The sequence below is a fragment of the Zonotrichia leucophrys genome, chromosome 1, assembly GCF_028769735.1.
Source record: "Zonotrichia leucophrys gambelii isolate GWCS_2022_RI chromosome 1, RI_Zleu_2.0, whole genome shotgun sequence".
NCBI classification, from domain to species: Eukaryota; Metazoa; Chordata; class Aves; order Passeriformes; family Passerellidae; genus Zonotrichia; species Zonotrichia leucophrys.
In genome coordinates, this window is record NC_088169.1 from 84,605,375 (window position 1) to 84,632,134 (window position 26,760).

Below are 26,760 nucleotides of genomic sequence, written 5' to 3' on the forward strand. Positions count from 1 at the left end.
ACTCCTGCATACGTCATCAGTAAAGGCTTCCTGTTGATGGGCTGTTGACACAAAATGTTCCATGTTGGATTAAATCCCAGCTATTTAGAAGATCTTCTAAAATTGTCATGGTACACCTTTAAGAAAATCTATTCTATCAAAGTTACACTTGCCAAGGGGAAGTGAGAATTATTAAAAAGTTTGAATACACAATATGATCTATTTTGTGGTAATTTCCTAAAACATACTAGAGTTTGGGTTCTTTTAAAATTTTTAAATTTAGATGTCATATGATATTAATTGAAAGCTGCGGAGAAACTGAGGTAAAGAATAACAAAATAACTTCCAGCTATCTAGCAGATTGCTGCAACAAAACCTTTCCTGCATGAGAAATGCTTTTCATAAAGATCACAAGAATTAAGAATTAAGGTTTTTTTAAATCTTTAGTTCTTTATTGGTAAAATCATGAATAAAGCATGACTTTATTCACTGTATTTATACAAGTTAAGTAAAATTGTATTTCCATGATTTATGTCTCTTCAGACAAAGTAATTATACTGATTATTATCAATCCCTAGAGGCATTTTGAGTTCACTTGATTGCCAATTCACTGTTACCAACATACCATTACAAAATAAGAATTTAGTTTCAGAGATCTCCTTTAACTACTTCTCTTGGGACTCCCACTTGTAAGTCAGCTGACTGCCTCAAAAATCTTCATGCACTTTTCTCAGAATTGAGAAACTTTCATTTATCCTTTAAATAGAGTACTTTTTTTTCCTGTTTTGTTACAGACAATAAGCAAAAATATCTGTAGAACACGTCTGTCTTCTGTATTGCTCATGGCAGATTTTTCAACAGCATCTTCTCTTCTAGCACATCTTCCTTTTAGACAAAGGTGCCATCTTTTGACACACATCAGTAGAAAGAAGAATACCACTTAGGAAAAAATAAATGCAAATAAGACAGGATGAAAAAGATGATAACAATAACATCTTTTTCTTTGAAGTACCAAAAATCTGTGGTCATCAAAGACCTGGAAGTGTGTTCAGTGTCATGAGAACAAAGCAATACATTAAAATGATTTTAGTAACTTTGTACAGTCTGTGTATTAAATTTTCCATTTATATATTCATATTATTACAGTCCAGGAAGAGCCAGTAGATTATCTTGCGTCTTTTGATGTTGTAAAGTATACATTTCACTGAGGAGAATATTATTTTTACTGATGGTCCTTTTTTTTTTTAAATCTAAATAAGAAAGCAGTTTCCATGCATGAATTTACTGTTCTGAGAAAAGAGTAAAAATTGTAGCTCAGACTAATTTTCCCTAGTACCCATTGTTATTGCTCTCTGGCACAGAAATGCCTAATAGCCAGTCCAAGACAATGTTAAGACATTATTCATGGGTACGCCAGCAATGATATCCAAAAGTAAGCTGGAAAAAAAACCCCAAAACCCACAAAAACCCCCACCTTCTCTAAATTTATTTTCATTCATCCTCCAATGCCCTCCTTTGTGCTTTTAAACATCCCAAGGTCATTCTGGCATACCTCATAGCATTGTGAGATCCTATGACAATTCAGATTGGAATTATCTTTGGGTCATCTTATTCAGCCTCCTCAGAACACACGATGCATGGCCACAGATGCATATTTCAGCAATCTCAGCCATATTGGCTCCAGAGCAACCCTCAGATTATTTCAAACAGTTTCTGCAATCCTACAAAAAGAGCTCAGAGGAGATCCAGGCCAAATGTCATGTGCTGTGGATGAGGCTAGTCTATGAAGCAGTTCTAACGGCTAAAAGGGTCCCTGCCCTAAATGGTTTAACATTGTAAAATACCCTATACTTTTATATATATGAATTGATAGGATAAGGTAGCTCTCTTGGGATTTTTTGTCATTGATTTTGAGAAAAAATATTAGGTTTCTAAATCAGAAGCTCAAACTTCCATATTAGCATTTTATAACTTTTAGATGCAGCTGTTCTTTTCACACTTATAAGTGTTTCTTTCGCCATCATTATCAGATTTCCTGTCTGTTCCTAGATATAATGTGCCTCTCACTTGCAATATCTATCTTGGCATTTTGGACACATAGTGCAAATTAATCCAGGAGAAATACCCAGAGAGACCCTGTCAATATATAGGCAGGTCAGATAGGTCCTAACTATATTTCTATTTTTCTAAAATACAACTGTAATTTATTTTGAAAGCCAATTCTTTTATAGAAATTGCTCACTGGCTGAAAAATTCAGCTGGGTCTTAATCCTGTCTTCAGAGAACACCCTGAGCAGCCAACCTGTGAGATGGAGAACACTTCATGAAATCATACCCAGGAGCTGTAGATGGAAAACAAATACGGCTGTGTCCATAACTTTCCATAACTTCAGTCTCATGAGGGAATAGGGAATGGATCAAACAGATGTGGATGCAGAAAATCTCCACATGCACAGCTGACACTTCTCACCACTTACAATGGTTTGATCTGTAGGAAACTCTCTGCACCCACTTCCATGTGCAGGCTGTAACACAAATCACTATTTATGTTTCTGCATGTTCTCAGTAAGCTTCTTTTTCTGCTTTAAATACATAAGTCAGTAAATGTATATGTATGGGATATAATAGGCAGTCCCACCTAAAATGGTATAATGTGTTATATATTTGAAACCAGTAAATTTCTAGGTTGACTGAATATTCTTTGGGATTTTCTTTAGCAAAATCTCCCTAAGTAGATAATATAAATGCAATAAAATTCTAAAACAAGAACATATGTCTGTTTACTGCCTATGTATGTCCTATCATATTATATTTATACATAATATTGTGTTTCTGCCTATATTAGTGAATGCACATAGTAAATGTTCTGAAGGTTTTTTTTTTTTTCTTTTTTTCAAATAGTTGGAATTCAAAGGAAATATAGCATTGGTGGCATAATAATAATGCCTATTTTCCTAGAGGTATTTTATTCTATGCTTTTATATAGTGTAGGTTAAGCATATTTCTAGACATCAGATTGAAGCCCACAGCTCTGAACTCTGAATGGATTGCTTTAGCAGGGACAGGGAGCAGCCCAAAGCCATAAAAAATATCAAGAGCTATCCCTAAGGAGCAAACAATGAGCAGCCACCCCGGTGGGGTGTGTATGTGCCATGGACTCTGGCCTTTGCATCATATTTAATACCCAAGACTTAGCATCACACTGGTATAGCTTTGCTGACACTGGTTCTGATGCCGGACTACTCTTTGCAATGTGTACTTTGAAACTCCTAAATCACAAACATTTAGGGAGGATTAATTTATGCCTTGAGTTACAGTCTAGAGAAGAGAGTGAGGTCATGTGGTTTTATCCCAGGGGTAACATCAAATGATACTGCAACTCAAAGGTAGAGATCATCTTGACATCAGCATTCTGTTGTCAGCAACTGGAGAAGAATTATTGTGTGGAACTGCAACCCTCCCTTCCATACAGCCATCCATATTAGGCAGCCCAGGGGAGATGGTGACTGACACTACTTCTTGCCTATTTCCATGAAAAAATAAGGTTTCAATGGTTTGCCTTTTGCTGCAGTTGGAGCCATAATCAAAGAACCACTACCACGCAAAAGAGTTGAGGAAATGGTCATTAAGCCTGCATGACTGGCATGTTTTTTATTTCTGACATACATGAAATGAAATTTATTTTGTGTGATTTTCTTCCAAGAGACCAGAAAAGCAGTATTATTTTTCAGGGAGCTGCTGTTCTGTGTATGAGAAAGCAGCAAGGTTGTAACTGCTTTCAGAAGTTCTAATTAGTTCCAATATAACCTCATTTTCGGTAGCTCTAGAAAAAATAATTCTTTGTCCCTTATCTAATTGTCCCTTTGTACAACTCTGCATTGATTTCGCCCAGTCATAATCACAAGAGGGTGTGTGCCAATACATTTTCTAAATGGGTCTTTTATTCATTGAATTCATTGCCTGGCTCTTATCAGCATCTGATATAGAAGGCTGAGAAAAGAAAAAATTAAACAAAGCCATTTTTTCCCTTGTTAATTATTTAACATTTATGGCTTTTAATTTGTATAACTTCTGTGAATAATACCCTGTGGATGCCTGTTGTATTTATTAGTGATGTACACTTCTCTTACAGAAAAACTTTGATGATTCTATAACACACAATGCTGGCAAGTAAACAGACTCCCCAGGCAAAGATTTGTTAATGAGTCCCAATTAGCTAAAAATTGGAAAAACCCAACAAATAATATTGAACATGGAAAAATGACATGGATCAATCTTTCTTGCATGGATTAGAGGTTCTTATTCACTGTAGATCTTGCATATTGCCACTTATGCTTTGCAATACTTTTATTAAGTCTGCACTTTGGAGTAATTATGGATGTAATAAAATTTCTGTTAAAACTCATTAAAATGTTGCTCATGAACCAAATGACTAAGAAAATTGGTTAATGCAGAATACAACAGATTCATATAAAATTAGACAATTCAGTTCAATATAAAATTGACCAAAAGAAATTGATAAAAATAAAGCTCCAGTTGTTCTTCTGATATTTCAAAAAGACCATCTTCTCATTCAGTTTTAACCAACTATGAACTGTCCACTTAAACAATTCAATCCTGGGTTACAGTAGTAATATTAGTACCCACTATTCTACTCTTTTGCAAGTCTGGAGGCTTGTTAATGTCATCTGAAAAGGTGAAATCTGAAAAAGTCATCAGTGACTAAAGAATGAAAATACCCCATGTATTTGAAAACAGAGAGAATGAAAGTCAATCGCAAGGTCTTCTGTGACTCTGCTTTTGATTTCACAGCAAGGCTGGCTGAGAGAGATTGTTGCACTTCACCTCAGCTTTTTTATGAATTTTTGTAAAAGAAATACTTTCAAGCAAGAAAAACATAAATGCCCACATGACTGAAGACAGATTGATGCATCTGTACATGAAGCATATTGAAGACACGCACGTGTAACTTTAGGTGCTCATGGAGAGAAAGTTGCCAAAAAATCCCTAATGTATTTAGATCTTTGCAAAGGACAATGCCTCTATAAGGAATAAAAGCTTTTGATTTGGATGGTCAGCCAGTATCTGGGTCATGATCATTCTTTCAATGGTATCTCCAGCAGCATTGGACAGGACTCCGCAAAATATTGTTCTGCTGGGTTCTTACATCCAGCTGGCCTGAAGTCCTGGGTGTCATTTCATCACAAACTGCTTCCATTGCTGGTAATTATTTTAAACTATCTGCCACCAGCTCCTAATGATCTTAAATATGTCCAAAAGCCTATTCTGCATGATGATTTCTGCATGTTTAGAAGTTCCTATTGAATATTTGCAAGAATCCTGCCAATGTACAGGATGGTTAGCTCTGGAGTAGGAGCACCCTCTGGGATGGCAGTTTCTTCACCTGGTATATTGTCGGAACCCAGGACATCCCTCTGACTGTCCTGGATGGCTCAAGCCATTTAGTAGAGGGCTCTGAGACTCTGGCATGAAGACAAAGGCACCTGTGACTTTGCTTTTGACCCATGGAGCAAATTACCAGCTTTGTATGAAGAATTACAAGTCAGGAGAGATTAAGTAGAATAATTGTTAGCTGTCACAGGGTGAAACGGTAGATTTTAAAGGTTTTTAGAATGCAGGTTCGGGGTCCCAAGATGGAGGAATTTGGGTATGTCCAGTCCTTCCTCTTTCTCCCTCCTAGCCTCCATGTTATGTGTGATGCTGGCACTTTTTGATTGGTTTAAAGTAGAGACAGACTGTCTAATATAGGTGATAGGTACTGGAAAATAATTGTAAATTTAGTACACATAGTTTTTAGTATAAAATATTGACACCAGCCCAAGGGTGGGCAGTGTGCCTCAGACTGACCTGCTGAATGGACCTCAGCAGGCCAGAGAAAAAATGTAATAGATAACAAAGAATAAACATCCTTGAAAACCACAGCTGAAGAATCCTGACTCCTTTGACTGCCAGGCTGGGAAAAGAGATTTTCTAATGCATCTCGGGGTCATTCTGACTGCAGAGATTCTGAGAGTATATGAGTCAATGAAATGGAGAGAAACTGGTTGGCACACAGACATGAGCTGCCAAGGGGATTTGTTATCACTGCCTGTAATAACTGAGGGCTCCCATAACACTTACTCAGTTCCTTAGTGAAGACAGTGGCTCAAGATTCAGTCCACCACCCTTTTTCAAGCTGGTCCAGTGTTTAAATTGTGACATCAGTGAGATAATTAACTGTTTTTATGTGCAGACACACCCCACATAGACAGCTACTTAACAATTATAACTGTAGGACAGATTTGCATTTCATTCTTACATCCCATTTATAACTTAGGTTCTACATCTCTTTTATCACCAAGAGAGATGGCCAGGAGTACTTTAAATGAAAAAGTTTCAATGAAAAATTACAACTTTTCCAAAGTGTTTGCAAACACTAGAAATGTAAGATTTTTTTTCTTCTGCTTTGTTCTTATTGTATTTGTCTTAAATGCTGATCTAGGACTAGTGAAATTCTATCAGAAGGAGAGACAGTGGCTTCAGGAGAACCTGGAACAAATCCATGATGAATTATTGTAAGGCTTGTAGTCACACTTAATTTTGTCCACAATAATAAGATAAGCAAATTCTGGAACTGATCCAGGCTAAGTACACAGTCAGTAATAGGCCATTAAGATTTGGATTATTTGTGCTTTAGATAAAGGGACAGGACCTTCAAACTAAATCAGAAGGCTTTATCTTCAGGGAAACTCCAGTTATGTGCACATAAGCAGATGCTTAAATATAGAGTCAATATTTAAGGAGCTGGCATCTGTTCCTATCTCATTGCACATTTGTTGTTCTGCTCACAGGGATATTACCCAGAACTCACTTTTTGCACATTTAAAGTAAAGCTGGTTCCATTTCTTTGCTGTCTTGTACACTAGAGGTAAATGCACTGTAAGCTGACAGGGTTTAGAATCTGCAGGTGCAAGTGGACATGCTGAACATTGCACAGAACTTCAGCAGACTCTGTGATGAGACAGCTTCTCAGTGAAGGGGCATTTTGCTGCCAGACCTTTCTGAACACCTCAATTTATTCAGCACTTGGCAAAACCATGTCCACGGATTTTCTATATAAATTAGAAATTTTAGTGAGAATATAGAAATTAGAGTTGCAAAATTAGGCCATGACACAAACTGCAATGTAGAGCCTTCATTTTTTGGTGTCTTCACTGTTTTATTTTTTTTTTATTGGGTTGTCCACAGAGATTTCTAAAATAGTTCACGTTCTTCAGTTCTGTAGAAGTAGAAATAACACATGAAGATTTGAAACGGTCATTAAAAAATTGGATATCAACCTGTGTTTGGGTAGGTTTTTATTTAATTTTATTCTGACATGCATGACCTGAAGACACTTTACTTTCAAAGGAAACTCTGCAAGAATAAAAGAGCTTATGTTCAGTATGAGGATTCACTGACTTTGTTTGAATCCTGGCATCCAGATAATTTTCCTATTCCTTTTCTTGATACTCTAGGTCCCTATTTTAAATATGAAGTTTGTGACATTCACCCTTTAGAATCATTTTCTGCTACATTAAAAGCAAAACTTGTTTTCATACTTCATTTTTTCAAACAATTTGTCCCATGAGCATTAACTCTGGTAGAACAGTACCAAGGCAGAGAAAATACTCTGGATAATTCATTCATGGACTGAGATAGACCTAGCACATCGTGCTGCATGCACAATCCTCATATTATGAAGCAAAATGAAGGCCTGTGTGAGGCTACTAAATATAGGTTTCTTTCATGGAGCCTTCCATGGAGCCATTATTCTTTGTGTTGCATGATTCAAGTTGAATGAGAATGGCAGGGTTTAGGTAATGTTAGTCAATGCAAGTGACATAAGAAGCTTGGATGTGTGGTTCCTCTGGAACATTTAGGCTCTCTGCATGTGCATGGACAAATTGTCCCTTCTCTGAATCCAAGCAAGTCTCTGGCAGGCATCCTGGGGCCCTGGAACATGGTACAGTAGTCATCCCTGGAGATCACACCACTCACTCAGACACCCATCTCTCCTGGTTACATGCACAGACAGGTTCTTGCACTCTGAGGAGATCAAAGGTGACTGGATGTGGCAGCTCTGTCTATTCTTTCTACACTGGTAGCTATAACCTCCTCCTTTAGTTGTCAGGGAGAGATTGGCATTTATAGCGTCCAATTCCTTCAACGCATCTCGGAGGCCAAACACAGAAAACAGCCAGCTCTCTTGACCTAGATGACAAGAAGACATGAGATAGCTTCATCTAAGAAGCCTTTAGGTGTTTAAATGGACCTCACATGTTATGAAAGTCGCTCTTGCAGTGGCTGAAGTCAATGTAAAACTATAATCTATCAAAATAAAAAGACTAATGTTTACATTGTAGAAACATAGAATTCTGATTTCTACCTAAGCATTGAAGCCAGACAGGTCCCTGAAAGTTTAAAAAACCCTTAAAATATATTTGCAGGCAATTTTTTTTCTCTCTTTTGAAGCGCCTCTGCACATAGTACAAAATGACAGCTCAAGCAGTGGAGCACTCTGTTATAAACAGCCCTGCCCTACATACAGCATCTCAGCTCCATTTGGGAAGGAACAAAACTTTATATTCACTACATTAAAGCCCATGTTGATTTACAGCCCTCTTTGATCAGATGATCAAAACTCACTTTAGCTCTGCTCACAGAACAACCTCACTCCTCTCACATGTATCATTCACAGCTGGCACAGATACTCAGCATCCCAGTATTTCCTAGACTGTGATGCAGCCTTTGGCATCAAGGATCATTGTTTGCTGTCTGAAGAAAATAATAATAAGAAAAACAAAACAGGTTTTCTCAGGACTAATTGTGACAACTTGGCCTAAGCACAAAGATCATGGTTTTTCCTCATGGTGCCTGAATTAAGGCTTAAGTTCAGATTTCAGGTGCTGGTCCCAGGGTAATATGGACTATTAACTATATAAAATTTTTATTATATTTCTCTAGTACTGGAAGATAATAATGCACATACTAAAGTAAAATTATAAAGAATAATTGTATGGAATTATAATGAGAAAATAAACAGGAATAAAAAGGCATTCAATGAGTATAATGAAACAATAACAAACGTAGTATTTATTGTAAAAGGATTACCAGAGGTACTTCAGAATTTTAGATATCAATTTTAAATTGTTGCCTTTTATGTCATCATTCTAGGGTGCTTTATTTAAATGCTGTGTTAAAATCACAAAACATGCTAAAATGTAGGTATTATAAACAATGAAAATGAAAAAAAACCCAAAACAACAACAAGCTAAAACCAACAAACCTCCCCCTACCCCCCAAAAAACCCCAAAACAACTGAAAAAACAAACCCTTCGGAAAGCAAAACCAATATTTCCACTGAGACTTGAACTCACTGATGCATTGTAGCAAATGTACTAAATTGTACAAAATACACTGTGAGTGAATAAATAAGTAAATAAATGGTTATGGTCTGAAGATGTGTCACAGGAAGTCTGTTCCCATCTGGCCACATTGGTTGTTTCATTGAAGTCACCAGAACAGGTGCAGAATGTCAGGGAATGGTTGTGAGGACCTATTTGTACATATTTTCTTTGCTTTGTCACAATCTCTGCTTTTGTAGTGTCACAAAAGATGTCCTCTGTCACTGATCATATATGCAGGGCATCCCCATGATCATGGCCAAAACTTCTTGAGGTATTTTAGCCGACTCATCACATAACTGGCCTGGAGGCACACAAATGGCTCCTTGCACTCAGTGATGATATCCCCTGCTACCAGCTGTGACTGTTCTTTGTGTGCCACATCTTGTTACTGAAAATGTGGAACTTAATGGAAATGTCTGGATTGCAAACTTCCTGCTGGAGTGCACACACACAGGGCAGTCTGGGTAGAAATGGTTTGCAAAGTACAGATGGAAAATAAGCATTTTAATTAATGCTAACTTTTGTGTACTTGGAGGACCCTCATGATGTAGATGTGATTCTATCCCATTTGGTCATGTAGAAGCTAATTCTGATGAATTCTTCAGTAATTTTGCCAATGTGAATTCATAGCTGCCTCTTTTCACCCTGGTACTTTGTTGTAATTACTGTTGTTTGACAGCTGTTGTTCTCATGCAAATTTGACGATGTGGTGCATGTGTCTGTGAGGTGATAATAGCTGTGCAGATCATGCTTAGACAATACAAATAAGAGCAGACAATATCTTCATATTTCTGAGCTGCAATGTGATTTAAAGTGTTTGCCTACTGAATTTTGATTTCTGCATTGAAAACTACTTTCTTACAATAGTATATCACTGCTTCTAAACTATAGGTAGAACACAATTAAGGTTCCTGTTTTTCAAATCAAGTTATTATTTCAAAAGATAATAGAATATTATCACTAGAAATGATTTGCAGTAAATAGGAGCATAAATTTTTCAACAGCTCAGTTGAAAAATTCCATGATTCCATAGAATCACCCTGTTTTAATATTTGAAAACTCTTTCCTAAAGTAAAGTCTAAAACTCCCCTGGTACAACTGCAGGCCATTTCTTCTCATTCCCTTGCTTGTTACCTGAAAGAAGTGGCTGATCCCCACCTGGCTACAGCCTCCTTTCACGTAGCTTAGAGAGTGATAAGGTCCTGCTTGAGCCTATTTTTTTCTCCAGGCTAAACACCCCCAGCTCCCTCAGCTGCTTCTCTCATGACTCATGCTCCAGACCCTTCCCCAGTCTGAGCAGGTGTGTATGGACACAGACACACAGACACATAGACACACAGAAACAGACACACTCACACACACACACACACACACACACACAGAGTTTGCTTTCTTTTGTGTAGCACTTCTCTAAAGTACAGACTAGAGAGTGTCTTGGATCTGCATTTCATAAGCAGCCAGGCACCCCTTCCCAGTCAGCAGCTGAATAAGCTGTCCCATTAGCAAAGTCCTGGCTTCCCTTGTCACCCTGTGAGTCTTGCTTCTCTTGCTGAGATGAACTGGTATTTTCAGCTAGGCAAGCCAGCATAGCTGGCACAGAATTAACAATTCTTACTATTTCTGAGTGTTCGACTGCAGTTTGTGGGGTAATTACTTTTAGAAACGCCAGTTCAGCACAGCCAGCAACAAGCAGAAACAGAGATGCAGATTTTCCCAGCAGGGACAGCTGGGGCCGCTGATTAAGGATGGATGAATCTGTTTGGGAAAACAAATCTGCCTAAGCCACAATTCTGCAAAACTTCTGTATTAATTCCTGTGTTTGTCAAAATGTTTGTCTCCCTTCCAGGCAGAGGCCTGGGATTTTTTTGCTCGTTTGTTTTGCATTGTTCCTTTGTTGTTGTCACCATACAGTTTTCTTCCAAGAACTATAGTCTGCTGGCAGAAAAATGTTAAATTAGTTGTCTGGTCGCATTCATGCAGATTCTCTAATAGTGCTGTTCTCTGATAGCATCTTTGGCAGCCCCATACAGCATCTCTCATGAGCAGCAGTAAATGTCATGGCACAGAGAATAATGGTATACAGTGAACCAGCAGGGAGATTCAGAAACTGCCAACAGCCTACATTGTTTTCTGTTGCATATCTTTATCAAGGATCCCATTAGTATCTTTTATCTTAGAAAAAATACAGTTGCATATTGGGATTCTGAAAACAGAAGACTGCCCAGATGACTGTGAGGAAAAACAAAAGCCCCAGCCAACCAGCTCCCCCCCCAAATGCAGTAGGTTTTAGTGAAAACTATCTTGGTACAGCTCATAGAGGTAGTTTCTTCTTGGGTCACACAAAAAGCTCCAGTGTCTATTCCTGAAGATCTGGGGAGACCTTGCTCACCATTATGTTCAATACTTGGAAATTGATGTGCTGTCCATCATGCAGAATCCTCACTAGTGTGGGGCAGATGTGCTAATGTATGTGTTGATTTCTGGTAATACTCCCCACCAGCCTCACAACATATCAATCACTTTTGTATCACAGCAGATCTAAAAGGTGATTACAGAACAGAATGAAACAGTGAGTCCAAGCCAAGCAAGACAAAATACTGTTTCATTACCTGAATGGAACAGTTTGGAAAAAAATATCTCACATTACTGTATTTGTAGTATTAACATTAAACAAGGACAGCAAAATATTTTTAATAATATTGCCTCTGATTTAAGGGTGTTTCATAACAAGTTATCATGACAAAATAGTTTTAGGCAATAACCTTCTCTGTCATCTATGTTTTCCCATCAGCTTTGACATATAAGGATTGCTCAGAGCCCATATGACCTTTTCGGGGGAGGTGGATTTTGTGTTTTTTTTTTTTTTTGAGAGATAATATAGTATAGACAGATTGCATGCATTAATGAAAAGGATTCTAGAGGTCTCACTGGAAGCTAGTGCCTTCAGAAATTATATTTAGCAGATGCAAAGAAATGACACCTCTTTAATGTGCAGGATTATGCTGAATCAGAGCCCTGAGTGAAGGAAGCACTTCAAATGTCCAACTTAATGTAAAGTCAAAATTCTTTGTGGGGGAAGAATGGTGACCAGCTCCTGACACAGCATTTCCCAAAAACACAGGAGATGTCTCTGATTGTTTTATAACCATCTGTTAAATGGAAGTTAAGAGGAAAGGACCAGGATTAACTCAGTCAAAAGCTGAGTCAGAGCCTAGCCCATCACACTAAGTTTGTCAGGATGTACAAGTGACATCTGTACAATCCTCCTCTGTGCCTCCAGGTTATCAGTGCCTCACTTTAGCACTTTTCTTCTCAACCCTTTTTATGCCTCCCATTTCCCAATGAATTTCCTACATGGCAAATATCATTGCCCATCTGACTCCATGCTGATAGAGGCAAAGGCACTTCTGATTTCTATAATAACTGAACCCTGTGGCAGAACTCCTGCCTGTATGAATTCATATATAGTTGTGGTTGAGAGCAGCACAGAAACTTGGGCTCTTCTTGCAGACTGGAGGAACCTGACTCAACTAGATATCACAAAGAGACAGAATTAGTAAAATTTTATTTCCAATACACACACACGCACATTACCAAAAAAAAAAAAAAAAAGGGTATGTTCTAAACCCATAGCGAACCAAAACAAAACCTGAACAAATGCTGCAGAAAATGAAGTCAGGCCTGCAGGACCTAGATGGAGAGAAGAATGAGAACATGTCACCAGGGGGCAAGGTGGTATCAGATAAGAGGATGGATGTTCCCCTGGGAGACAGTGAAATATGGGGACAAGAACATGCCACCATCTTAAAAATAACAAGGCAGCCTAGTGAAGCACAGCAGAATGACAAATTGGGTTTCACTGTCCTTAGTCATCAAATTGACCTTCTGGCTCATCTAAAAAAGGGAGTAGAATTGAAGAGGAGCATGTAGCTGCTGTGACTTGATAAGCAATCCCAACTGTAAAAGTCAGACTCAAGCCTTTCCTGAAGGAAGGAGATGTGATTGAACCATATCCATAATAAAGGTGCAGAAGGGGAGTGGGGATGGGAGGGAAATAAATATAATGTACTGGCTGTCTGGGTTTCAAACAAACCTCTGGAATTGTTGTATCTATAGCTTAAATCAAAATGCTTCCAGTATCTCACAAAACAACTCTGGAAGCTCTCAGTCCATAAATTTTTACTTGATTCAAATCTCTGTCTCTCAAATACACATTGAAAAGTTACCCCTTAAATCACTGTCTGTCAAAGAGTGACAAAAGAAAGGGAGAAACTGCATTTCTGTGACTTCTAATATAAGTTTGGTTAATTGAAGCCAATATCAAGATTCTGAATTGGTGAAATAACACTCTTTTAAAACATTAATAAATAAGCTTTTATTTTTGAACCCTATATTTAAGCAACTTTGAATAGAGAATGAAGATAAGTAGAGTGGATGAAAGATGAATCTGGGATAACAGACAGCTGAGGGTGAGGTTTTAAACAGCATTTAAAAGCTTCCATACAGGGACTGTTATTTTTAATCCATCCAGAATGTGAACACATTGGCCTAAGCTGCTTAGTACACACAGATGGATTCTTGGCCCTACAGCAAAATAACCAAAATGACCTGGTGTCTCCACACAGAGCAGATTGGCTGGATCTACAGCACAGAGCATCTTTCTTGTCTGAGGCCCTGGGGATCTTAAGACAAAATAGTTAATTGGTGCCTGAAGTTGTTTATGAAACACTGTGAGGATTATGTTGCAGCCTGCCAGAAGCTGCTGTTGCATATTTGCGCGGTGCAGTTGTGTCCATCTGTGTGTCCGTGTGCTGTGGATGTAAAGAGCAGCTCCATTTTGCCCTCTCTTCTCCCAGACCTTCTCCAGCCCTGCTCCCACCTGCACCACATAGGAACTTGCCTCTGGGACTCATCTCAGTGCTTTCACTGAGCTGATTTAATTTGCTGGGTTTGCAGAATACACATACTTGTTTCGGAGTGTAAATTTTCAGTTCAGTTCAGTGAAAAAAATCCCCACAATGGGCACTAGCTCTGGCATAAGCAAACCAGCATCACCTGATAGATGCAGGATAAATCATTCTCTGACATGCAGAGACATTGCACAGCCTCATATGTATCTGAGCACTGAATTGTGCTTTAATTCTACTTTTTTATTAATAAATTATCAATGCGTAATCTATCTATGTGCACTGAGACGATCTCAACAATCAGACCTTTCCAGCCATGAAAGCTAATTACAGGTTTTGATATTCAGAATTTGAAAAAAATCTGTCAATATTTTTGGGGTATTCCTACTCTTTTCTCATCCCAAATAATAATAATCTTTAAAAGTTGAAGTCTGGGTAAAGAAAATCTGCAGCAAAGATCCTGGAGAGCATTTTAACCTTCTTCTTTCCCAGTGAAAGTTATGGATTTAGACAGTTGTGCATAGTAAAGCTAAATGCAAAATAGTTGAACACTGTTGGAAATAGCATCTTAAACAAGAATGAGAAATTCTGTAATAAAATCAATAATTGGGCCTGAATTGAATAACTAATTGCCATTTCTGAAATGAATTTTATTCTCTTGTTTACTACACTGTAAACCAAGAATAATTCCACTGTATTTTACTGCACTAGTCATACAACTGAATCAGAATTTGAGCTTCTGTTTTATTGTTGGATATGAAGAGCAATGAGTTGAAACAGCAGTGTGAATCTTTCTGAATGAACAGAATTGTTTCATTTGGGAGGCCATTCTGAAGCCAATAAAATTGTAGTTGGAACTAATTTTGTCCGTATGCTACATGGGACAAAATTGCTCTTACTTGTATTTACAGCCTTTGGCACAATGGGATTAAACTGTTTTCTGGGATTGAGGTCATGTTCATTTCCTAAATAGAAATAATCTAAATAGATTATTTCTTATCTAAATAGAATCCATCACAGAATCATAGAATGCCAGGTTGGAAGGGGACGTGAAGGATTATCTGGTCCAACCTTCCTTGGCAAAAGCAAAACCACGAGTCTAGATAAGATGGCCCAGCACTCTGTTCAACTAAATCTGCAAAGTGTCCAACATTCAGGAATACACCTCTTACCTAGGCAGATTACTCCAATGGCTGATTTTTCTCACTGCGAAAAGTGTTCCTCTAGTGTAAGCCATAATCTCCCCAGGAGTAACTTGTACCCCTCATGTTTTTGATGGCACTGCTTGTAAGAGGAAGTCTTCTTTGTAGCCAGCCTTTAAATACTGGATTATGGTGACATGGCCTCCCCTAAGTCTTGTTTTCTCAAGGCTGAACAAAGCAGTTCTCTCAGACTTTCCTCACACAGCAAACTTTTCCTTGGATAATCATTTTGGCTCTTCTCTGGACACTTTCCAGCCTGTTCACACTTTTATTTTTGTATCAAGGGGAAAAAAATAAATTTCCAGGTGTTGTGAGGAAAGCACTGAGCAGAGTGGTGCAGTGATTTCTTTATCTCTGATGCTGAAGCACTCTTTGATGCAACCCAGGGTCCTGTTGGCTTTCTTTGCTGTAGCAGCACCCTATTCACTTATATGGAGCTTGTGTTCATGAGAAGCTCCTGGTCCCTTTCTACAGAGCTTCTCCACAGCCAGGTATATATCCCAGCCTTGCTACATTCCTGGACTGTTTTGTCAGGTGCAAGACTTCATTCTTGTTGGACTTCATAAGCTTCTCATTAGCCCACTCTTCCAGCCTATCTTGCAGAGTCACTATCCCTTCTGAAGTTCTCCCTTCCACATAGGTATAATGATATCTGTAATTGTAGATGTGGCACCAGGGCTGTATTTTTTACTTGGACATAACTGAAACCATGATTTATCATAATTTGAAAACTGTTAAAAGATATAATGAGTCAGGATAAGACAGTAGCATTATTTCAGTCACATTGTTTGGGATGAAAGTTCTGCCTTTGCAATTACCTCTCCTTGATAGCCAGCAGAGAGCTAAGGGAAGGTTGCACAAACTGGGCACATATAAATTCTACTTGCTCCTATTACTTTCCCAGACGTTAAACTTTTACAGGAATTATGTGAACCAGAAATGGTTTTTATGTATTTAAGTAACACCCAATTGATTTCATTCATGTGTGCTACTCTGTTCATCCTTTGAATCCATGCAGCCTTTTCTTGCAGATATATCTTATGACAAGGAGTTCCACATCTTCCCTCCGTGTTATGTGGAAAAACACCTTATTTTGTTTGCTTTTAACTTCTCTTTCATCTGATGTCACTGATTTCATGTACTGGAAGAGAAAATAAATCATCAATCCTATTGGTCTTCATATGAGAGTTTTTTATGCACCTACAAATTTTAACCTCCACAACTAACTATTCCCCCTTGCTGAAGAGTTTAGTTAGTACTGCACTTTATGGAAGAATGACTGTAACTGTCCCAGGAAAAGTCCATATGCAGAAATTAATTTGTGATTGGATAAATTGATCTTATGTTTTTTTGCATTTTAACCTAAAACATAGGGAAAAAATGCACAAGATTTTTTTGATTTTGAATATATTCTAAGTCTGTCCTAGGAAGAGACCATCATTTGTCTCCATCCTTCTCACCTAGGAAGAATTCATTTTTTGCTCTTTAAATGGAGTAAGCAGGTGTGTCATTGTGCTGAGCACTTTCTCAAGGGTTTGTCATCTCTCTAATTCATGCATCATTCACTCCTAGCTCTAGTAATCACACAAAGTACCATTTCATGACTGTGAAATTAAAAAATTCATAGGACACTGAGAAATAATATCTGGACACATTTGTGTTGGGTTTCATTGCACTGAGCTACCCCAAGCAAATGCTCCCAGCAATGGGGTATTTGCTTACTGCAAAATAAGTGACTGAACTGGAGTTTATTTTTTATTTTCTTTATGTTTGGGAATCCAAACTAAAAACCTGAGTGAACTCAGCCTCAGCATTGTACAAAGACTTTAACTGAGATGGTGTGCATTAAAAAAATAGTATCAGGATACACAATTTTTCTTTCTTCATGCTCCTTATGAAGAGGAGCTCCAATGCAAATTTTTCCACACAGATAACACTCTCTCTCTGCTGGATTCAGTGTTAGTAAGCCACGAAAATCAGGATTAAGTTAAATTTGCATCACAGGTGGTGCAGAGTATTGAAAAAGGGATTTGAATTGCAGTTGGCTGTCAAAATGGCACAGTGGCTATACAAATATAAGTGAACCCAGCATCAGTCAGTGGGGGGCTGTTTGCCAATGGTGCTGAAGTGGTGATGGCCTTCAAAAAGTCTTATGCTCTTAGTACTTACACATACTAAAAGGCACATTTACATTAAAGTTATAGCTTTGACAAAAGTAAGCACTTAAAATTTTTTAATGAAAAATTATTTATTTGCAGTTGTCTATGCAGCATCCTGATGGTAAATGCTTTAATGATATCATCACATAATATTTTTCACTGAGTGCTTCTATTTGATAGATTCATTGCAACAGGAAGCATAGATTTATATTTTCTCAATTTCTATTATAATTTACAAAGACTACAACAGCGTTCCTAAAACAATGTCAAAGACCATTTCTTTTAAGTGTAAAATGATACATGAAGCAGTTTACATGAAACTAATTTACCTGAACATTAAAAAGTATTTTCATGAGGCAGGTTTTTTTACATTTTAGAAAGGGATTTAATTTATCAATGTGTCTCCTTTCTTCAGTCCACCACTACACTATAAAAAGACTAAAGTAATTTTTAGCATTTTATACTTAATTTCTTTTAAATTATGAGGTTTTTATCACTTCCTAGTGCTTTTTTCATTTTTCAAGAATAAATAGATAGTGAAGAAAGCCAGCTGAAGTGGTAATGGAAATGAAAAGATGGGTTCTCTTCCATGTGCTTTATCTACACAAACTGTGATTTAGTAAAGTAACCTAACTTGTGACAAAAATCCACTATGAGGATTGTACTTATCTTTAGGCACTGGCAGTTTATTAGCAATCTTAAGGCAAGGTGTATGCTGCAAAGACTGTAATGTATAGAGGTAGCTTTTAAGAACGCTGTTTCCAAACTGGGGTCATGAAATGGGCAACTGCTGGTTATGGCAGGGTTTCTGAAACAAAACACAAGATACAGGAACTTGGTTCAAAAAATATGCTCCAATATACAAGTCTGTCACCTGTGTAAGAAATGTGTATTTACTCTTTGGATGAAGCTAAGCACAAATTGTAAGTGCTGAGTCTAGTGCAAGGATCACTGCATAAAGTTTCACTGTAGTCCCTGACAACTTTGTGAACAGGAAAATCCAGTGGTGCGGAAAGCATGCACTAACCATAAAATGTAACGGATATGGAAAATAAGAGCCCTTTACTTGCAGCTATGGTTTGGGAAAAGAGAAACCAGAAGCAGCTGTCTAACCTTTCAGTCTAGTTAAGGACGTATGAAAAACAATTCATATTTCAACAACAAGAGTTGTTTAAGCCAAAGAGAATAAAGCTTCCCTTGAGGAGGGGAAAGAAGAAAGGAAAATTTCCCGAATCCATAGAGAAACTGGACCAGCTGAGAACACTGTCAAACAGAAACTTTGCGCTAATTGTTCAATAATTTTTCAACTTTTAGTGTGCAATTTTAACATTTTCCTTAATAGGGTAAACCAAATTCACAGTCTTTCTTTAATCTTGTTTGATTTGTAGAGAAATCCAGCTCAGAAAAGCACACCATTCCTTTGGACATGTTGACTCCCTTAATAGCAAGAAACAACATGATCGGAAGAGGTCTACAAACCGTTCACACTTTGTGTGGTATAAACCATAAACTCATCTTTACAAATACTGTTTTGAATTAATGAACATCCATATTAATCTCCTTTTGATCATGTCAAGGAGCAAGTGATAACCCTCACTAGCTTGAACCTATTGCCCGCTCCTTGCTTTTGGGGTGTGTGTGCATTCTTACCTCTCTAAAATTAAAGTTGTGTCTTCCTTTTCATGTGTTTTATATGATTTGATCTTCTTGACCCTTTGCATGAATCACAGAGGATTCTTTCCACCACTTGAGCCTGTTGGGGTTTCCATTTTGATAGTCATTCCTAAAAGAAATAATAAATAATTTTGTGGTACTGAAATTAACAGTACATTATCTCCAGTACAATAATGACAGCGGCATGACAACTTGCAAATTAATGGTAAAATAGATTATCACCCTTTCACACTCATTTTTGAGATATTTGCAACATTACTTCTTTGTACAATATAAAGTCTGGGATGTGTTAAACAGCGGCACAATTTATTGCTGCTTTCCACAGACAGGATATTTTATTGAGGTTCACAAGTCTTCTATACCTCGTCAAACATCTGAGGAACACTTGCTAAACTATTTTTAAAAGTGTTGAAGATGAAATCAGCCATTAGTAAAACCAAAAATGCTCATTCTGTCCATGTTTGTTAAACACAGATGTTAATGGCTCTCCTAAAACATTTTTGCAAGTTTTCTCTTTTAGGCTAGTTTGCGCATCTTTTACAAGACATATTCTCCCATGTTTTGTTTTACTCAATTATTTTGGTGTAAGGATCTTAATAGCAGCTGTACTTCATTGTCTTATGCTGGTGTTCAGAGGTTTCCATTAGAGATGGGCTTTATGATACAATAAATGCTGTGTGCAATTTACTACAGGTTGTAAAAAGCTTATTTGCTAAGGAGCTCATGATGTAGAGGTGAACAAATGTCATGAGGCTCTTATAGCCTCTTACACCACCAGAATTTAATTAAATATGATTGTCTGGAAAGCAGTGTCCTTCCTCCAACACAAAATAAACAATAACAAATTATTCTCATGCCCTTGTCTCTTTTCATCAGGAAATGGAATCTTTGTGAGCAAGGTAATGTTCATTCTTGGTTTCTTGAATTGCTTTGTGAATCCTGCAATTCAGTTTTTGTAGAATTACACACTAGTCATCAGCAACTGGTCAATACTTGCTGAATGAAGTCATAATATCATTAGGATCTAAGTAAAAAGTTGAAATTCTTCTATGATTTTTCTCTCTGGATATAATCTCAAAATTAAATTCCAGGATTACATCTGGGTATTCTTTTGCCTTCAGATAGGAGACAGGAGGAAGACTATAGGATCCCATCCCTGATGGAATGGAATCATGGAATTATAGAATTATTTGAGTTGAGAGAGTCTTTAAAGACCACCTAACTCCAACCCCCACTTCCATGGGCAGGGACACCTTCCAGCAGATCAGGTTGCTCAAAGCTCTATCCAGCCTGACACTGAGTAGTGGCAACAAATTTAAGAGACAAAAAATCCAGTTGTATTGGACATGTTATAATTTCTTCTATCTTCAAAGAAGCTGCTTTTCACTAAAAATTGAGAAGCTGTGATCATAGTTGGATGATTCATTAGCTGTGATGGTGTTCACGAGGGTCTTTGGATGAGGGAAGAGACGAGGATTTGACTCCATAATTCAGAAGGCTTTATTTATTATTTTATGATATATATTACATTACAACTATACTAAAAGAATAGAATAAAAGATTTCATCTCAGGAGGCTAGGTAAGCTGAGAATAGAAAGAAATTAATGATAACAAAGATTTGTGGCTTGGACACTGCATCTGAACCAGCTGACTGTGATTGGCCATTAATTCCAAACATCCACATGAGACCAATCACAGATCAGCCTGTTGCATTCCACAGCAGCAGATAACCATTGTTTACGTTTTGTCCCCGAGACCTCTCAGCTTCTCAGGAGGAAAAAAATCCCAAGGAAAGGATTTTCATAAAAAATGTCTGCGACAATTAGCAACATTTCCAAGGCATGCATTGAACAATATCAGAAATAAATTACAGTATTGTATTCATGCAGTTCTTGCTCACAATAAAATGCCAAAATATTTACCAGATACCACTAACTGGTGCATTGTGGATCTTGTATGAGCTGAACAGGCTCACAAGATTTGACCTTCACAAGATTTGAAAACTGCTTGTTCTGCTGCAAAAGTTTCTCTACTACTTCAACAATTAAAACCCATGTATGGATTGTGTGAAGCATATGTATTACTGTTGTTAATTGAAATGCATGAATCAAAGGAGGAAAGGTGCTATCTGTGAGCTGAACCTGACTTCTCTGGGTCTTCTCTGTTCTCATAAAGTGAGATTTATGTTTCAAGGGAAATTGTTGTATAAATTCAGACACTTTTCTCTAGTATTTATAATTTGCTCAAGCTAACATTGTACTGCGATTATTTTCAAGAAATTATGGTCTGCTTTACTTTGTGACTCAATTGCTTTTATTAGTTCACTCAAGTGCTCTCTCAGAGGATAAGTTCAAGGCAGTCTGACATATTTTAGGATCCCTTGTGTCTCCTCTGCCAGATAAATCTGGCCTGACCATGATGATTAACTCTGTGGCCCAAAAGGAGGTCTGCTAATGAGCATAAATGTGGCAACCCTATCTGTGAGGTCAGGAAAGAGCAGTAAGGGGAATGAGCACTTTCAAGGATCTGCATACCAGGGGCTGAGATGATAATAATTTCCAGTCTGGACCAGCTTCATGTGTGGTCAAGTTGCAATGATACTCAAACCAGCTTCTTGTATTTTGGTGCCTGCCTGTGTGTGTCACCAGCATCCATGAGTGAACTCATACCCTGGAGAACCCTTGGAGATCATAGCAGTTCATTGTGGAGCCCCTGAGTTACTGAGGCACAAAGCAAGACAAAATTTAGAAGCCATTCCTGAGAGCAGAGCACATCAGACTGAGGTCCCTGACAGAGCACTGAGGAACAGGCTTTTTCCTTTACCTGAGTTGAGGATTAAATATCACTGGGGTGCATAGGTTGAGTGGCAGCTACTTTCTGAAGGAGCTGGTGGGAGTTCACCATGGTGGAATGTTCTTTTGTAGGAACGTTACTTTGTTCTCAGCAAATTGTTCCCATTTTGGGGCTCATATACAGGAAAATCAAATAAGCGGGTAAAGTTCAGATATGGTTGTCTTTCAAATTTTAGTTTTTGATACAAAGATAGAACAGAATTTTGGAACTGTTGGAATATCTGACAATTTGCTTCAATCACGCACTTTTCTAGAATGTATTTTCTGGTTTAGATTCTCCCACTTCATAATTGCAGTGCTGTTTTTTCACAAGTACGTAAAAATTCAGTGTTACTTTCCCTTGAGTAACTTAAAAACCACATTTTTGAAGTAACTGACTACTGTAGTTATGTAATGCACATTCTGTATAAAGGAAGCTGTAGGCATATAGCTTTAAAATACACAGTAGTCATTGAGTTAGGCTTTGTGATTTTTTCTTTAGTAAAATGTATCTTTTCCACTCTCAAATACTTCTGGTAAAGAATGTTAAAAAATGTAAACATATGAATTTTTTTGTTTAAATTTGTTTGTTTTTTGTTCTATTGTTCTATTGTATTTTGTTCTATTGTCTTTTGTTCTATTCTTTTAGGCTTTTTAAATCTGAAACATACACAGTGTTTTGTAAATATGTCTCAATTATTTTTTACAATTTGCAGCGTTGTGATAACAAAAGTATGTTCATTTTTTAGAGGAAAAAGCTCCTAGTTTTTGAGATTGCAAGGACCTAAAATGAAATCTAAGTTTAATGAAACTTTGATTGACAGAAACAAAAGCTATGAAGATTTTAAATTTAGCTTTTAATTTTAATAAGTTAATGAATAACTATTACCTTATTGTCTTCTTAGAAATTCAACAAAAACTTGAAGCATGAAAGTATTGATAGGAAGTAAATCCAGTTGACAATTTTACCATGCGCAGATTAGAAGCTCAGTCTTTGACTTTGAAAGATTTTACTCTGTCAAGAAATGGACTCCAGAAATATATATCAACTTTCCTACAAAATCAGTGAATATTTTACTGTCAAATGAACTTTAAGACTTTTTACAGTGGCCTAATGATGTCACCTGCTTTTTACCCTGTTGTTACACTCATCATTGTGTTTAATATTTATTTATTTCATGAAATAATATACCAGAAATATAAATTTTCAAATATTGTATTCATAACTTGGATTCATGAGTCTGGGATTGAGAAGGTGAGGACACACTGTTCTCTAAACCAGACATATTTGTTATAAATAAGGAATAATGCAGGATGCAGATCAGTAAGGCCCACCACTGTTCTGGACTGTGCTCCTTACAGCATCAGATAAAGACATGGATGAAGATGGATGACACATTTTCAGTCTATAAAGAAGAACAGGTCTAAATTCAGTATCAAACTGTGGCATGCTGGTGAGATAGAAACTGAGACAGTGAAACAGCTGCAGAGAGTGGGATTTTTAACTGGGTTCTGCTAGATGGACTGCTCTACTTGACTAACCTGTCCTCTGCACATCAGCTACTGTCATCTTTCGATCCCATATATGTGACTATGTATAAGAAGTGGTCAGCTAAATGCAGCAATAATCCTTGGATAAAGACAGCCTTGTTGTCTGAAGTGCTCCTCTAGGATCGGGATGGAGGCTGTGTAATTTTCTCCCTGTTAAAGTGGTTGCAACTAATTGGTCTGGTTATAATTTATAAACCTTCAATGCAGCCTGAAAGATACAAGACATCTTTGCTGAGATATACTGGTGCCTCTCTTGGGTTTCATGCTGCAACCCCCTCCACACAGTCAAGTACTGCTGTAACCAGAGAGCCACAGATCTTTCTGTCACTCTAGACAAGAATATAAACAACTGGACACAAGATGGCTTGTTTAATATAGCTGGCTATCTCACACCCCTAAGGAAAATCATAGGCAAATCTTATGCATGTAAAAGGTTAGAATTAATTATGAAATCTTTCTCTGCTTTGCACATTCAGGAAGAACATCAATAATTTCTCACTATCATTTCCAGATCTGCTGTCATTTCCAGATGTCATTTTGTTCCTAGATATAAGGTGAGCAGGCATGAGCTGGGACTGGCCAGACACCATAAGAACTGCTCAACTTCCTGCACAGCTACGCTGGCTAATCAGGCAGAAGTGACCAAAGCAGCAAGATGCTGCCACCACTTCTTATTGTTTCAATAAGCATTGTAGCTGTTGAAGTTGTTGTTGGATTTATTGGAAATGGATTTATTACAACTGCTAATATAATTAATTGCATCAAAGGCAAAAAGACATCTTCTGCTGATTTGATCCTGATCTTTCTGAGCACATCAAGATTTATCTTGCAAGCGACGGTTCTGATGCACATCCACAGTCTCTACTTTGCTGACGTGTTCAAGTTGGCTTCAGTGTACAAGGACTTTGCTGCTGTGTGGATGTTTGTAAACCATAGCAGCTTGTGGTTCAGTACCTGGCTCTATGTACTGTACTGTGTAAAAATAATCAATACCACCCACTGGCTGCTGCTGCAAATCAAGTGCAGAATAGCTGAGATGGTCCCATGGCTTCTTCTTGGATCGCTGGTGATCTCCTCTATGATTTCTCTTCCTTTACTATGGATTACACCCGACACTTACCTATGCAGCTCAACAGGGAACTGCAGAGAAAATAGCACAGCTGATATCATGGACTGGGATAGTTCATCTCTCTATTTGCTGCTTCTTTACTTTGTAGGTTGCTTTTTCCCTCTAGTACTCTCCGTGGTGACCTCAGCTCTGTTAATTACTTCTCTGTGGAAACACAGAAAGACAATGCAATGCTATGCAGATACTTTCACGGATGCTATGATAGATGTTCATCTAAATGCTATTAAATCCATTATTTCTTTCCTAATCTTGTATCTTTCCAGTTTTGTAGCTCAAATTCTGTTGATACTCTCGACATCTCAAAGTAAAGACGTGGTGAAAGTTGCAGTATCCTTAGTTGTAGTTGAGGCATATCCTTCCATGCACTCAATTATCCTGATCATAGTCAATTCAAAACTGAAATTGGTGTTTAGGAACCTTTGCCTGCATTTTAAGTGTCATTTGGAAGATAAGCCTCCAAGCCCCAGGCTTGAGAGAAACACTTTCCAGTAAGATATATGAAATCAATTGTTTTGCTGTCTAAAACAATATGATATATCAATCATATTGTTTTACTGTTTTTTTTTTTTTTGTTAAATGATAACTTTCATCTTCCAGAGACTTCTGTTGATTAGTCCTTCTTAACATTTCAGTGCATCTGAAATAAAGTGCATTTTTGCTTTACTTGTGCACCACTCCAGATTCTTCCTTCCTGCTTAATATAGAGTGAGAATAAAAATATACTGAATGGAAACAATGTACTTAAGTAAGAAACGAGTTTCAGGTTGCTTTGTGATTTCAGATTATCAGTTTAAGACTGAAAGTTTTATGACCTGTTTGAATTAAAAAAATGGGGACTGAAACAAGAATGTACAGAGCTCACAAATATCAGCTCTCAGGTAAAGGTTTTTTTTTTTACCTAAGAAGGTTGAAATTTGACTAAAAACATGTTGTACAAGTCATAGCTGGTGCTACATGGAAAAAGATTGTGCATTTAGGCTGGAAAAGCCAACTGGATTATAATCTGAGGAAAAATTAAGATTTGGAAGGACACAGACATTTAATATAATCAAATGGCATTCTAAATTAGGTTTATTTGTGTTAGGATTCCAGTATGTCTGTAGCAATGTTAAATACCTATTTATAAATTGATACTTTTGTTTGAAATAAATGTTGTGCTTATTTGTTTGGTTTTCTTTTAAGTGGATTACCAAGATAGTGATTACAAAGTAAGGTGATGTAGGTACATAGAACCACCTGTAGGAAATCTCGCTCTTGTTGACTTGACCATTCTGATCATAGATTTGCCTTTATTGTCATGATTTACTATTTTTTTTTTGAGCAATATTACTATGAATTGTTTCTAAGGCTGTTTTCTTTTAAAATTTTATGTTACTATGAAGTTTCACATGAGGTTGGTGAAATATATTTAGCAAGTTCAGTCGTGTTTTATCAAATAATGTGTTTGATAAATCTGTTCTAAAGTTCTCAGCTTATAAATTACTGTGGTGAGAGTTTCAGTCCCACCCATAAAATTAATGAGCAGAATGATACACTTATTCTTGGAGTGTTCTCAGTTTTTGAAACATCAGAGTAATGAGTTTATAAAATTCTTTGAAAAACAAATTACTTTTTAACATTATTAGATAAAGAGTGAATATAATGGTTTTAATTGGTACCTTAAAAGTTTTTGAAAATTATCTATGTGTTAATAGAATACATAAGGGGATGTTTGTGTGATATGAAATGATATGATTACTAGCATGTGGAAACCACGGGTTCAGACTGCAGAGCATAAGGGAGAGTCATTAACCTCACAAACACAGCATTTGGAGGCACAGTACGTTGTACTGTAAAACTAAAGCTTCTATAATGTCCACTGTGGTGGACTGCTGTGGT

The 26,760-nt window shown here is 37.3% G+C and overlaps 2 protein-coding genes across 10 annotated transcripts in view; both read left to right on the forward strand.

Moving 5' to 3' along the window:
* The window catches only part of TENM4 (teneurin transmembrane protein 4), a 1,542,144-nt gene that overhangs the window by 119,604 nt on the left and 1,395,780 nt on the right, over positions 1 to 26,760 (forward strand). The window lies entirely within an intron of this gene.
* On the forward strand, positions 24,409 to 25,374 carry LOC135460907 (taste receptor type 2 member 40-like). Its single transcript, XM_064737909.1, has one exon. The coding sequence runs from the start codon at positions 24,409 to 24,411 to the stop codon at positions 25,372 to 25,374; it is 966 nt and encodes a 321-aa protein (XP_064593979.1).